The sequence below is a fragment of the Patagioenas fasciata genome, chromosome 3 (assembly GCF_037038585.1).
Source record: "Patagioenas fasciata isolate bPatFas1 chromosome 3, bPatFas1.hap1, whole genome shotgun sequence".
Classification (NCBI taxonomy): Eukaryota; Metazoa; Chordata; class Aves; order Columbiformes; family Columbidae; genus Patagioenas; species Patagioenas fasciata.
This window is the reverse complement of record NC_092522.1, coordinates 73,568,163-73,582,383: the sequence shown is the minus strand read 5'-3', so window position 1 is coordinate 73,582,383 and position 14,221 is coordinate 73,568,163. Positions and strand designations below refer to the sequence as shown.

The 14,221-nt window shown below is 39.5% G+C and overlaps 1 protein-coding gene across 2 annotated transcripts in view; it reads right to left on the bottom strand.

Moving 5' to 3' along the window:
- The window catches only part of MCM9 (minichromosome maintenance 9 homologous recombination repair factor), a 47,496-nt gene that overhangs the window by 30,240 nt on the left and 3,035 nt on the right, over positions 1 to 14,221 (bottom strand). The window contains exons 3-8 of one of the 2 annotated variants that reach the window (XM_065835317.2): positions 11,321 to 11,634; positions 9,694 to 9,775; positions 8,404 to 8,604; positions 5,805 to 5,930; positions 4,411 to 4,530; positions 516 to 3,266 (exon numbers count right to left, since the gene is read on the bottom strand). In XM_065835317.2, the coding sequence (XP_065691389.2) occupies positions 3,178 to 3,266; positions 4,411 to 4,530; positions 5,805 to 5,930; positions 8,404 to 8,604; positions 9,694 to 9,775; positions 11,321 to 11,634 (932 nt within the window). In that variant the 3' untranslated portion in view covers positions 516 to 3,177. Of the gene's footprint in view, positions 1 to 515; positions 3,267 to 4,410; positions 4,531 to 5,804; positions 5,931 to 8,403; positions 8,605 to 9,693; positions 9,776 to 11,320; positions 11,635 to 14,221 lie in introns of those variants that run through there. The other variant, XM_065835316.2, reaches the window with a different exon arrangement.

Below are 14,221 nucleotides of genomic sequence, written 5' to 3'. Positions count from 1 at the left end.
GATGCCACTCAGGCCTTCTACAACTTTGTGCAGATCTCAGCAGTCCATACACACTGTCTTCTGAATATCACATTTCCTGCCAAAATCACATTCCAGAGACACAGAATTTGAGAGACCAGATTTCAGTGCTCCAGCGGCTTCAGGTCTGATCAGGAAACATCACAGCACAAACTTAGTATAAAAAGGGACAGTGCATATAAGGCGTCTGCCTGATCTATGAAAGTCTTGAAACCAGTGGGCTGTACATGTGACACATACACAGCTAGTGTAGACAGCACAGCATTATGATGTCAAGGTGAAAGGCGAGTTTACCATTTGCAAAGTCCACCAAGATGCAGGAGAATGCTACAGATCCTGTTGACAGGACTGGTGATGCATCTCACTGTATTTTTACCTCAGCTAGATAGATTTTATTCCATTAGGAGATTGTCATAACGCGTATCAGAGGTTATGCATGTATAAAGAAGTAAACAGCTCAGGCAAGGTAACATCAGGGATGAAAAACAATGTGTTGGTTTTTGTTTTTTTTTTTTATGTTTAGCTTGAAAAATACTTGTCCCTTCATCTTACAGTCATAGTGATTTATTCATGCATCACCTTCAATCTGAATCACTATGACAGTCTGAGCTTGATGGGGGCAAAAAGGCTTCAGCTCCCTCATAATGAAGGCTGGTAAAATTTAACCTTTCCAGGGGTTACAAAGCTCCACTGAAAAAGCCAACCCTTACTACCAGTCTTCAAGACTGCAGCAACTCAGAACTTACTTTGCTACAATAACCACAGTAGCTCAGAAGGGAGACAACTGTTGACACCTGAAGCCTGCCTAGCAGGGAGAGGCTTACTATCAAAAGAAAAATGTTTCCCATTGAGTTAGTTGCCTTCAATGAAAAGAGAAAAACAGTGGCAAACAGCTGCTGGCATGAAATGGACAATATTAGATGTTGCAAAATGTCAGCAGAAATGCAGTACTCTCAAGGCTCTGTAGAAGCTGTAAGAGAAGAGACCAGAAGGCTGCATTTCATACAGCTCAGGCATATTGCACAGAACTGGAGAGCTGGAGAAACAGCTGATAGTCTCCCAGATTTTTAGACAAGCTGTTCTAAATACAGTTCACAGAATTCTTTAAACAGTCTATCTGTAGAGGGTCACACCACCAAACAAAACTTTGCGGAAACCTGAACAGCCAAAAATGCCCCAGGAAGCAGCAGAATAACCCTGGCCCAGGTGCCCACAAGCTCCAGATCCAGGAGCAGCAGACGTGTTGTTGGTACTTTTCCCTATGGAGTGAAACACAGCCCTCACTCGATTGCTGCAGCTCTCAAGCTCCAGGGGAAAATAATGAAATATTTTTGTACGAGTGGTTATCATCTCATGCAATTATGGACAAGTAGCACTATGGCTCTGGGGACTGCAAAACAGTTGGTTAAACTCAGTGGTAAGGTAGGAACCAACAGAGAGAATTGGTTAAACCTCACCACATCTCTTTTTTCTAATGGAAAACTATCAATTTATATAAATTAAAGGCACCTGAAGGAATCCCTGTCATTCTCACACCAGAGGCTTTGCGGGGAGAATGAACCAGGCCTTTATAAAACCAAAACACTGTGTAGACAGAACCAGACAGTGGGACACATGGTTCCCCCATCTTTTATTTACAAATCAGAAAGTCCTACAGCAGTCAAAGACTTTTTGCTTTTGAGTTCTTGAATATGTGCTGGCCTTCTGGCTGCCAACTTTCACTGAAGAGTTGTGGGAGCAACAAGCCCTGGTTCCTCATAGAAGTCATGAACTTGCAGGGAACTCTCAACAGAAAATCTCTAAGCGTTCACAAGAAAGGCAACCTAATAAACTCAGAAATGCTATCTAGAAAGTGGAGGTAAACACAGAGTCTGTTTTAAAAACACTGGGGGAGGCAGGAACCTGTTTGAAAGAGCAGAGGCCCAACAGCAAATTAAGCTGCAGAGTTATGTTGCTGTTTTCTGAATTTCTATGAGGCAGTTCCAGGTAGGTCTGGATGGGGTAATGGGCTGCAGCGAACACATGACACTGCAGGGCCCCAAAGCATCACAGTGGATCTCAAAGCACATGGTACCTAAGGTACAGCAGGAAATAAACGGAATTTCGGCACAAGGAAAATGTTAATGATCTAATACGCTGTCCTGTACCAATACATACTTGTACAGAAAACCAAGGAAAACTTAATTTGATAGTGTTGAAAGTAGATTCTAATTCTATGGTTGATATAATAAATAGCTCATGTCCTAAAACAGTACTGGATGGATAAAGGGTACAAAACGTGTTAATGCACAGAATCTCACTAAAGGTTGGTTAGATATCGGTGGTTTTCTCAAAAAGGGGAATCCAAATCTAAGACAGCTTTTAGCTCTTCTCCAGGGTTTACCAAATCTCAAGTGTGTCTTTTGGCCTATGTTAATTGCTGCCTCTGGGATTACAGTTGAATTGCAATCCAGACTGTTTTTTATATAAAGTAACTAACTAGTTGAAAGTAGAACTTATGGATTTAGTCTTCGTACACTGGAGGGAAAAACGTGCATTAGGACTCTCATGAGAAAGTAGAAACTGGTTCATTTAAGTGTGCAATTAAAACAAGGAAAGTAAAACAATTGAATAGTTCTCTAAACTCATCATTTGGAGCTTCTACATGAAGAGCAAGTTGACAATATCAATGTTAGGTAGAGCTGTAAATATATTCATAAGTAAGACACTCCTTGCACAGGGAAGGCAAAGAAAATAATTCAAACTACATCCAAACACCTGGGCTAGAAATTAATGTTTTAGTCCAGCAGTTCTAGCCATAGAAAGGTTCCCTGAAATTAATCTAGAGTTCGTAAGATTTCTTGCTAGGGACTCAAGTTTCACTTGTGGTAAGGGTCCTAAAGAACTTTAAGGTGGAAATCTGGTGCACGTGCTCTCTGATTTTGGGAAGAAGCAGAGGGCACGAAGAGAGAGAAACTTTCTAAAATATAAGGAATATTTAAGTGAAATTTAGATGATCTAAATACCCAAGACAATCCTTTCACAAGATGAAACTCCACCTCTACACATCATTACAGCTGATTCTATCACACGCATACCACTGTAAGGTTGTAAACTGCAACATTGGTTTTCAGGGAAATATCTTTGAACGTAGCTATCGTGGCTGAGCTGGAAAGCAGATCATATGGAAAATGAAGCACAGGAGGGAGATGTGGTGAAGAAGGCAGCAGCAACATCAGAGGCCAGGAGCAGCTGACACATGGAGATAACTAGTGACAAAAGTGAGCAAGGTCAAATTGAAATGCCTGGCAAAATTTCACTCTGGGTCACCACCAGTCCCCTAGCAAAATTTCAATTTTCCAGCCTGTTCTCGGTTCTTAACACAGAGCAAAAGGTGGAGAAAAGGTTATGCTGGGCCAAAATGGTCTCTCTGGCTTCTCTCCAGACCAATTTGTCAACAGTTTGCATGGAAAACCAGAAGCATAGGTGTTTCATACATAACAAGTGCCCTGCACACAAGAATATGTATGTTCAACATTATGTTCCACTTCCACAGCTATGGAAGACCCAGGATACACACGTACACATAGCTACAGAACTGGAAAAGGTTTATTCTCTGGTTTTCCCATATATAAATAATGCTGTTTCCCAGACATAAAATGAAAAGCAGCACTATCTGAGAAATATTGAGGTTACACATGCTAGCTGAGACACCCAGGTATGTCCCTAATTATTTTGCCATTTTGAATGTATTAGTCATACAGTCATTTGCTCAAATAAAGTAATTTGCAGAGGTAACCTGACCCTGTACATTGTCTCCAGAAAAGTTTTTAAAGATATCTGGCATTCAGAGCCATCTGGGACATACCTAAATTTAACCCAAAAAAAAAAAAAAAAAAAAGAAAAAAATCTTGCTCACTGAAACCATCTTGAAATGAACTTTATGAGTCAGAAATAATTCCTCCGCACAGGGGTAAATTTCCAGAAAGGAAGCAGAAATCAAACTGGCATCCAGCCAGAACATATAAAAGAGCAGAAGAGAGAAGAGTATCTGTTCAGGAGAAACCAAACGATGCTAGCCCATCACCCAGTGTGAGCTCTGGAAAGATGTCAGATTTGTCATAGCTGGGAAGAACACTAAAAATACAGGTCCAGATCATCCTCTGCTGGCAAAGCAGCGAGAGGTGCCTCTGGGTGAAGCTTGTAAGATTCCCTGTTAGCAGCTCATCACATCGCTACACTGATATTGCAGAAAGGCAGTCCTGCCCTTCTGCAGAGTCATGTCAAGCCTCATATGCCTCCACAGCAGTTCTTTGCTGCAGCTGTGCTCATACCACTTGAGCACATACATTCATATATGTAGAAGGCCTCTATATAAACACAATCCAGCCAAAAAAACAAAGCAGCACCTACCTGCACTGGTAGATCCAATTCCAGCAGTAAGCACAGACCGTGGTATAATCTTCACTGCATACTTGAGAAACTGAGATTTCCCTGTACCTGGGTCTCCAACCAACAAAAGATGTGATTCACCTTGGGGGAAAACGGTGATGTAGGAGTATACGGTTCATATACAGAGAAAGACAAACACAAAATGTTCTGAATACTTCTCAGTATTCACCTCAAGTTTAGTACTACATATACGTTACAATATGTAATTCTGTTTAAGACTGTACTATTTATTGGGCCTGATAAATATATTGTTTAATAAAAGCATCCAGTCATATTGCTGCACCCAAACCAGATATTTAGAATTAAATATTTTAAAAGTATTGGCAGGTATTTGACATACTTCCCATAATGTGAGTTCTTATATTTTAGAACACTAATTTCTCAGACTCAGCTCACTCTAGGACATGAAACAGGAGGATACCAGGGTTTATTTATCATTCCACTATTCGGTTACTTAAATTACTGTGAAAAGGACTAATAAAATCAGTAGGTTGTTTTTCTTAACCAATTCTGTTACATTGCCTACAGTTACACAATGTAGTCATAGCAAAACAATGCAATTACAGAAGTAAATAATTTGGCTACTACAATCTCACTGAAGTGCTCTAAAATTATTTCATTGTCTTCAACAAAACATTCATTAATACAACTTCATTTCCAATATAAAAGCTCTAACCTTATTTAGCTACTAGGGCATTAAGAAAGTCCTGTACTTGTATATACACAGATATTCTTTTAGAATTATTATGACCTACATGGATTATGACCTGTGTACCACCTGGCACATGGCATATTTGCCATCTAATAACAACAGAAGGAGAATCAGCAGGCAGATAACTTACAGTAGCAGAACTAAGTGAGATGTGCTGACAACCACAGATGGAAAAGTCTGGCATTAGGAAGTAAAATGATTCCTTTATTTTTTCCTTTCAATGTACTACCGTGATCCACATTAAGGAAACATTAATATTCCATCTTTCGATGCCAAATACTGCTGGGAATATTCTACTAGAAATAATTTCAAAACGTCACTTATACAATAAAAAGTGAGTTTATGTTTTCTCTAAACCAGCTGCTTTTAATATTCTACCTAATGGAATCCTGAATGCCTGCTTTTACTGGGATTTATTTGTGAAAATTTAAAATAAAAAGAGGAAGTCTAGACACCCACTTTATTTGTCTGACATTCTGAAAGAATACTCAGCATTAATCAAAAAATGCTCTCACTCAAGAGAATGGGATCATTACACTTCTGAAACCTTACTGGTTTGATTTTGGAGGGAGGAACAGATGTGGGTGAAGACAGGGATGGAACAACTGTTAGAAAGGAAGTGATACTAAGAAACAATACTAACCTCTGACTCGAGTTCCAGTAGCATCAGTCCTCTGTACACCACCAGCAAGCACCATGGCTACAGCCAACTTCACCAGGTACAACCCGAAAACTTGAGGACATAAGCTAGCCAAAATTTCATTCCTCCCTAGAACAGCAGCAAAAAATGGCACTCAACCCCAAGAGTAAAACTTGGTTTCCCTTGGACACCGATGTACACTTGAAGTTCCATGCACACTGACAAATAATTGTCATATATCCACAGTCCTATGTGTACCTACAAATAATTTGGGTCTGCTTTCTGAACAAGAACAGGACATGGAGGAGATTTTTAAAAATTATTATTTTACTTTTTAAATCAGGCCCAAAGCAGTTGTTTGATCCAAACTTCTTTCATTACAAATAAATTAAGTGTTGCACAGTCACAAGCAGCAATGCCAATCCTATCACATTTTAAGGAATGTATGGTCTGGATATCATGACAAAAGCCACTAATGAAATGCCATCATGCAAATTATTTTGTTTCACAGATTAAAGTGTTGGGGCTACGAAGAACAAAAACTTAAAACTTCCCAGACTTCAAAATATCTCCCTGAAAACTGGTGTGCTGTACATTTAATAAAACTAAGAAAACCTCTAACACAGAAAGTATTTTGCCTGAAACCTGTGCATCCATAGCATGGCTCATTTTCTAACAATTGTCTCAAATCTCCTTCGATCTTTCTGTGTCAAAGGTCTCCTTTGACCCTGTCCTCTTCCCTACCACAGTCCCTGTCCTGCAACAGAATATTTCAATCTGCTCTGATAATGTTATTGGCTTGGAAGGTGTGTAACAATCAATTTTGTCCTCCAAGATTCTGATACTGGTAGCACATAAGGGATCACAGGTTTAACGCCACACATTACTCCCACTTAACTTCATGTTTTAAATTTAAATGTAAGCACACGGTACTGGCAAAATATGTTGGGACCAAATAGATGACTTGAGGCATATGTGTTTCTTGTGGAAGCCTTCTGAGTGAATTAACACATCTTTGTGCAAAAATGAAATATTTTAAACTTTGGTCAGCCATAGCATCACTCAAGATTTAACTCCACAGTTGCCTCTATTTCACTTCAGATTCATTTGTGTTGTCAGTGCTGAGCAGCTCAGCAGTTCTGCTTCTTCCTAGTCGGTATCCAGAAAAAATAAAGTCACCTATGTAAGTTCTCTCAGAGGCCGGCCATGGTAGACTTCCTCAGGACATCTAATATACAGCAACAGGAACTGACTGACAAAAAATTCAGTAGTAACTATGATTATTTCTTGAAAAACAGTAAAAGTACATACACCCTGTTGGGAAATGGCCTATGTCTTAGATTCCTTAGTCAAATTTGATCTCTGCCCACACCTGAGGGGATTCAAACTCAGACAAACGGCCTGAAACGGACATCTCAGGTGGTCAGGGTCCTTCTAATTTCCACCTCAATTTTCTGGTAGCCACTTCATATTAATTTATTTATTCTAAATGGGTAATGTCCCATAAAACCACATTGCTCTCTACAGGCTTCCAAAAATTGTCCTGAGAATGGAAGATTAAATGAAGCTCAAAGAAAGCTTTCAAATAAGCTCCTGAATTACTTTCCAAACAGCTCTAACCAGGGCGATAAGAAATGTTCTCATTCCAAACAGCAGGAGGAAGAAATGTTCTCATTCCGTCAGCAGGAAGCTAGCAATTAAATCACTTTCCAGGAAATGGAGTTCTGAAGAATCTTTGGTATTGACAAGATTTCCAATTTCTTATGTGAGTGCTCTAATTTTTAAGCTGACATGGGCAACATTCCCACCTGCTTTTCCTCCTGTTTGTCTTTTAAGAAGAAAGACTAAGCCCTTTTCAGGGTTTTAAAAGGCAGAGCGTTAGTCTGAGACAGTTCACCGACAGAGATCCTACAGAGCCCATTGAGCTTCCCTGCAGTTCAGGAGGAGGCACTCAGGTTATGGAGAGGGACAGAGTTCCAGACACAACTCCGGTGGTTGACTGCAGACCATGATAAGTTTAGGAGCCAAAGTACTAAACACTCTGCCTGTTCTGGAAGCCACTGTGAACGGGGAGACTTTCTCATAGTTGATAGGAGGCTCCACAGCACTTAATCAAGAGTCTAGCCATCCAAGAGTCAGGTTAAAGATGAGATGTGCTAACTATGTGGTAAAGATTCACAGCTTAATTTGGGATGCAGAGAGAGGGAGTCAGATCTCTTGTCCCAAGGTCAACAGCTATGTTGACTAAAAGCAGATCTGGTCTGCGCTATTTCTTCTTGAGGTATGCTTTTCCTTTGTTGATTATAAAACATTTTTTTTCTCTGATACTTACATTATTTCTCATTTCTTGTTAAATGTTCCACAATGCACTTGACTAGAAAGCTCAAAAGAAGGAAGATCAATGCAGTATGCTCAGTACTTTTTTTCCCAGTAATATTAAAGCAAGAATTTAATATTGCTGCACTGGGAAAAAATACAATTTTGGAGGAAAGGGTGGTGGGATAGGATAATGGGGGGAAAACGTGTTCGGTCACTGTATCTTCACTCCTCATTTCACTTATATCTGAACACATGTCCAACCTGAAAGCTTTCAACTACTAACCTGCTAAGGGATCATTCCTATGCTTTTCCCAGAAGTCTTCAAATTCCTTTCGGACTTCTTCATCAATTACAACCCCTGCTAGCTGCTCATTGTTTACTTTAATGTAGTTTGCTTTCAAAACAAGCTCCAAGTCACAGCGTGCATCCTCATGGAAAGGTTTCCACCTCTGCATTACCACTCCATACACTGTGATGTCATCTCCTGGAGGTAACAACATATATTAGTAAAATAACATCTCACTCGATATATGCAGATGTGTCAGATATAATGCATAATCACAGAATCATAGAATGTCCTGAGTTGGAAGGGACCCACAAGGATCATCGAGTCCAACTCCTGTCCCTGCATATGAAAACTCCACAGTTCACACCATGTGTCTGAGGGTGTTGTCCAGTCTCTTTCCGAACACTGCCAGGCTTGGGGCCGTGACACCTCCCTGGGGAGCCTGTTCCAGTGCTCCACCTCATAACAATGCAATGAGATCCTGTGTTTCAGTTAACAAGATTAAAACAAACAAAGAAAACAACAACAACAACAAAAAGCAAACCTCCTGCAGTTATTAGAAGTCTAAAACAAACATTAAGTAAATCGCTTATGTCTGCAGTAGGAAGATGCTATGTCTTTCTACTTCTGTTTAAGTTAGGTGAATTCTTAAAGGAGTGCTCCTGCTTGTTTCCTTTTTTAGAAAAGAGGAGTACACACTAAACTGTAGAAGCTCTTCTTTCAGTTAGATTTGCTATACAAAAACATTAATCAAGACTTATTTGACTTCCGGTAACTTCCGTGAATTCCAGAATCACTTGTTCTGGCCACAGTTTTCTTCTGAGAAGATACAACCAGAGATTAATTGCTTGTGGGTATGTGCCTATTTGAGGTTTTTTAGACAATTCTTCATATGTTCTCCTGCCAATAAGCTTCCTTTTGGAATGCCAAGTAGCTTTTTCCACCTGCAGGAGGTCAAGTTACCCAGCTCTCCGAACCAAGAGAGGGGCACCACACACTGTGTGATGATGCAGGCAAATTTCCTCTAGAGGACTGGTGTTCCCACACTATCAAGATTTAGTATTCTTTCTGTATGTCACAACACATTATGTTGGGGATGTCTGACATTTTCTAGAATAGTCCTCAACTGCCATGCTAATGTCCAAGCTGAAACAGCAACGTGACAGATGAACGTATCTCATTCAACAAGCCCTCAGCACTGACAGCCCACTTGGCAAAGAATCATCTCAACTGGAAAAATAAAAATGCTTGTGGTACAAACACATGCGATTTATGCTGTATCCTCACCAGACTTGCAACTGTCCACCAAGTCATCCTCCAGAATAACCACCATGCAACGAGGGATGCTCCCAACAGACAGTCTTTGGACCTAGGAGACAAGAAGGAAAAAAACTCTTAAGAACAGCACCTTTCAAAAGCCATTTATAGCTGCTCTGGCTTAAGCACCTACATTCCTCTCCTGAAACTGAGATCAGTCCTTGCTTTTTCTCACCAAACTCACACAGTAAACTGCTGCCATGAAATTAGTAATGGAAGTTCAATGATGATATTAATTGAAACTGGATTGGGCATTAAATTAGTTGATGGTGCTCAATCCTGGGAGATGCTGTGTGATTTCAATACCTTGTTGAAGAAAACCCACTAAAAGAGGTCATTTAAAAGAGCCAATTTTTTTTTAATAATTTGAGATATTTTTAGATAATTCTTCAATATGCAAAGTTGACTTTGGGTACTGAAGCATATCCATGAGTTAGATAACCTTTCACTGAAGTGTATAATGAAAGATTATTCTCTATATTTTTCTAGTATTTAACCAAAATTTGACTAATATTTGAAATGTTAGTTTACGCCTACATGTCAAGGATTAAATCTACAATGAGAAAAAACAAATCATACAGAACCGGACAAATATATATTGACAAATGTGCCAGTAACTCCTGTAATTCTTTTTTTTTTCTCCAGGGCAAAGTCTATGCAATCTTGTCACAGTGTATTTCCAACCAGCAATCTTTCCATTTACCATTAAAGCTTGCAATGGTTTTTAGAATATGCACTGCACAAGAACAACAACCAGAAGCACGTTTTCATTCTGCAGCACCAGTCACATGTGCTAGAATTCCAGATTTATTCACTCTCTAGTGCCTAGGAAGGTTAGTTCATCCTTGGGTATTATATAAATGGCCACAGGCAGTTCACATCACTGCCAGTCCTGGTGGCACATGCACAGCTACCAGTATAGCTCAGTAGGAAACACAAGTGAAATTCATTCCCAGTTTAACTTTACTGTGTTGAATAAGCCCATGCTGCTGAAAGTCCTTCCCATCATAGTGGTCTGTATCACTGTATCACACAGTAAAACAAACATGCAAGAAGCTATAGAAACCATATGTCAGAAACAATCATTATATGAACATGTAACATAAGGCTTATTTCCTTTAATTAGCTTTATTCCCTTAGTTTTTTTTGTATCCTGAACTTTTCAGGGCATTGTTTCTTATTTGATACATTTCTATTTTCATACATCCTTCATGTAGATTGGCACCACTATCCTCTTAATAAAATAAAGACCCTGAAACAATGGAGGTACTTAATAATGGAATTTTAGTCAACATGTGTATAAGTTTGTAACTCTCTGACTGGAAATCTCTGACCAACAGGCTCTCTGGCTTCTTTCCATTTTTTTCAGGCATTTGTTTTAAACGACAGTAGAATCTGTAAAACTTTTCCACTTACCTTAGTATGGAAAACTTATCAATGATAATGGGATAAACTTCATTCTTGAACAGTCTCACCAAAATTAGCGGAGTTACCTTACTCCAGCAGGAAGTTAAGCCCTTTAATAAGTTCATGCTTTTCGCACTCGAGACATCTATACCTTAATACCCCCCCTTTTTCTCCACCTTACTTTTTTTACCTGTTCCTGAATTTTGATTTCTTGATAGTCTCTGCAGCAGGTAGAAGAGGTTGTTCCAGAGAGACAGGTGAACTTGGTTGAGTTGCAGCCTTCTTCATTGAGACAGGCTGATGGACGACAGAACGCGTAGTACTGTTCAAAGTCAGCCTTGACGACAAACACGTGCTTGCACTTATTGCAGATGTAACTCCGTTCATACTCCAACACTTTCACCAAACTGGTGCGTATGACCGTCCCAGTGACAGACAAAAAGTGACCCACATCCCTGGTTTTAGGAATGTGCTCTCGAGTCAGCTCTGGGCAAACAGGCAAACCTGTTAAACAAAAACATGTGCAGCATAAGGCTCTGCATATAAAACATGGGCTTACAATACAGTGAAACAGAAGGACTAGGAAAAAACCACCAGACATATTAACAGTAGCCATTATGATTACTGTTTCACAAATGTGATACAACTATTCATCTGTTGTACCTTATATCTGAATCAGAAAATGTTGCCATTTTACTCTCCCACTCCTGGCCAAGGGCTGAATAGTCACAAACAGTTTCCATTTGTGGGAAACGGATCCTGATGTTCTCAGATCTATTCATTAATTTAAATGAGCTTTTGGCAAATGCCTTTTATTCTACAACTGGCTTATCTGGATTACAAAATTTTAGTTATGCTGTTCAATGGTGGTTCAGACAAGTCTATCTCCTAATCTTGTGTGAATTCTCAAGTTTAAGCAAATTTAAAATTCATAGTCTGTTAGTACTTGACCTTAAATTCACATTGCATACCAGCAACCCTCAAGCACAACAAAGGTGGCATAAAAAGAACACAAACGGGTTATGAACACAACCGAAGAAAATCCACGTGTACGTTCAAATGAATAGTGACAGCACGTTTTCATGACACTTGCTCTCCTTTAACTCCATCCAACAGCCAGTTCTGTGCGGTACTGATTCCTCTCTGGCATTCACACGTGTAGCCAAAATCCTTCGGAAGATTAATCTACCTCAACAGCCTATAAAGTCTTTATAAAAATAAATGGTGTCTGAAATGCGCACCTGAGGACAGCATCAAAATATCGCGTCTTTGGAAGTTAGCATATGAACTACAACAGGATACTAATAATTATCAACTTAAAAAGAAATTACCTGCCCTTATAATAATTTCTTAGCTTTACTTCCAAAACAGAGCTAGGAAACAGAGATGCAAAATAATGCTGGAAAATGATGTTTCTAAGGGGATCAAACCCATTAGTGCATTTAGGTCAAGTCTTCTTAGAAGCTTTGGCTGCTAAAAAAGAGACCTCATATATTTATTTCGGTGTTTTCAAAACCAAATGCTTTATTTCAGACATGCTGAAACATTCTGTTTCAATGCCTTTAAGCAGTGTTTGACCTTTTGCATTTGTTTGAAGAAAATATTTTAAAATATTAAGCTAATTTTAAAAGGTAAAAGAATAAAGTGAAAGAAATTAAAATAGAAAGGAATTAAATAATCTGGAAAAGAAATCTAAGTATTATGTACAACTAAACGATTTTTTCTGGTTGACTGTAACAAAGCTATTTACATAGTTTACCAAACCTGCTGAAAATTCTTCTTCTCCCACAGGTTTGCATTTCTATTCAGTTCAGGAAAGAAAAATTTAAAAAGATAAAATACATTATTTTCCAACTGTTTCAGCATCTTTTTCTCTCAGCTCAGTATTGGTGCAGCTCAACAACCTTTGCAAAATACAACACATCTTACACTAGAGAGAGCTCCAGCACTGTTGTCAGGATTTATGACATGATCAGCTCTGGGAATGCTGAAGAGAGAGGAGCCTGGATGGGATGAAAAAGAGGCTTCATTCGGATCATATTAGACTACCTGACAAACTCTTTGAGTACGTGCCTCTTTGAATCAGCTTCACTATATTAATAATCATGTGTAAAACTGAACTACTAGAAGTAGCTTGGCCACCAGTAACAGCCAGAGCGGTGCTCAGGCTAATGGTGACTAAGGAAAAATTTTTAACGGATTTGTAGCAAAAGCACAAACTATACAAATCAAATTCCTACAACGCTAAAATTCAGATAGAGACCTTAATCTTTTATTTTCTCCAGTGAACCCAGGGTAATCATCCATTGTTAATCACTGCACAGTCACACTCCCTGAGTCCTTTTTTCATCTCCTAAATAACACAAGGAAGAAACTTTTCACAATGAGGGTAGTGACACACTGGCACAGGTTTCCCAGAGAGGTGGCAGATGCTCCATCCCTGGAGACATTCAGGGTCAGGCTGGACGGGGCTCTGAGCAACCTGGTCTAGTTGAAGATGTCCCTGCTCATTGCATGGGGTTGGACTAGATGACGCTTGAAGGTCCCCTCCAACCCAAACTATTCTGTGGTTCTATGCCCTGTCCATATCAGTATGAACATGCTACGATTGCATTCATATATCTGGCATAAACAAAAAATACTTTTCCTCACTTCAGCCTAAGCCTGACATGCAGATGCCCTCTGCCCCCCTCCAGTAGTTCCCTGCTGCTCCCACCAAGAAGAGTGCAGCCCCTTCTCCTCATTCCCGTTTGGCACAGGAATGGGAAGCAGCACTCCAAAATGAGAATCGTGAAGGTAATGAGAACGCAGCATCCACCTGAAAGGTAACAATTATCATGGGAAATTTTGGGCCAAAAAAAAGCTTATAGATCATTTAGCTTACTGCTTTTTTTTCTTCAGTAGGGCAGTACAGAACATTAACCAAACTGCATGGGCAAATGTTCTCTTGATCCAGCTGGACCTCATAAGGACAACCACCCCCTCTTCTTCACCAGTTTCCCTCCCGTTTAGTGACTGAGTGATTTAAGAGTCTGCCAAATAATTTTTGCCATCAATGATCAGTCATACTTGCTTTTATTAGTTACTAAAG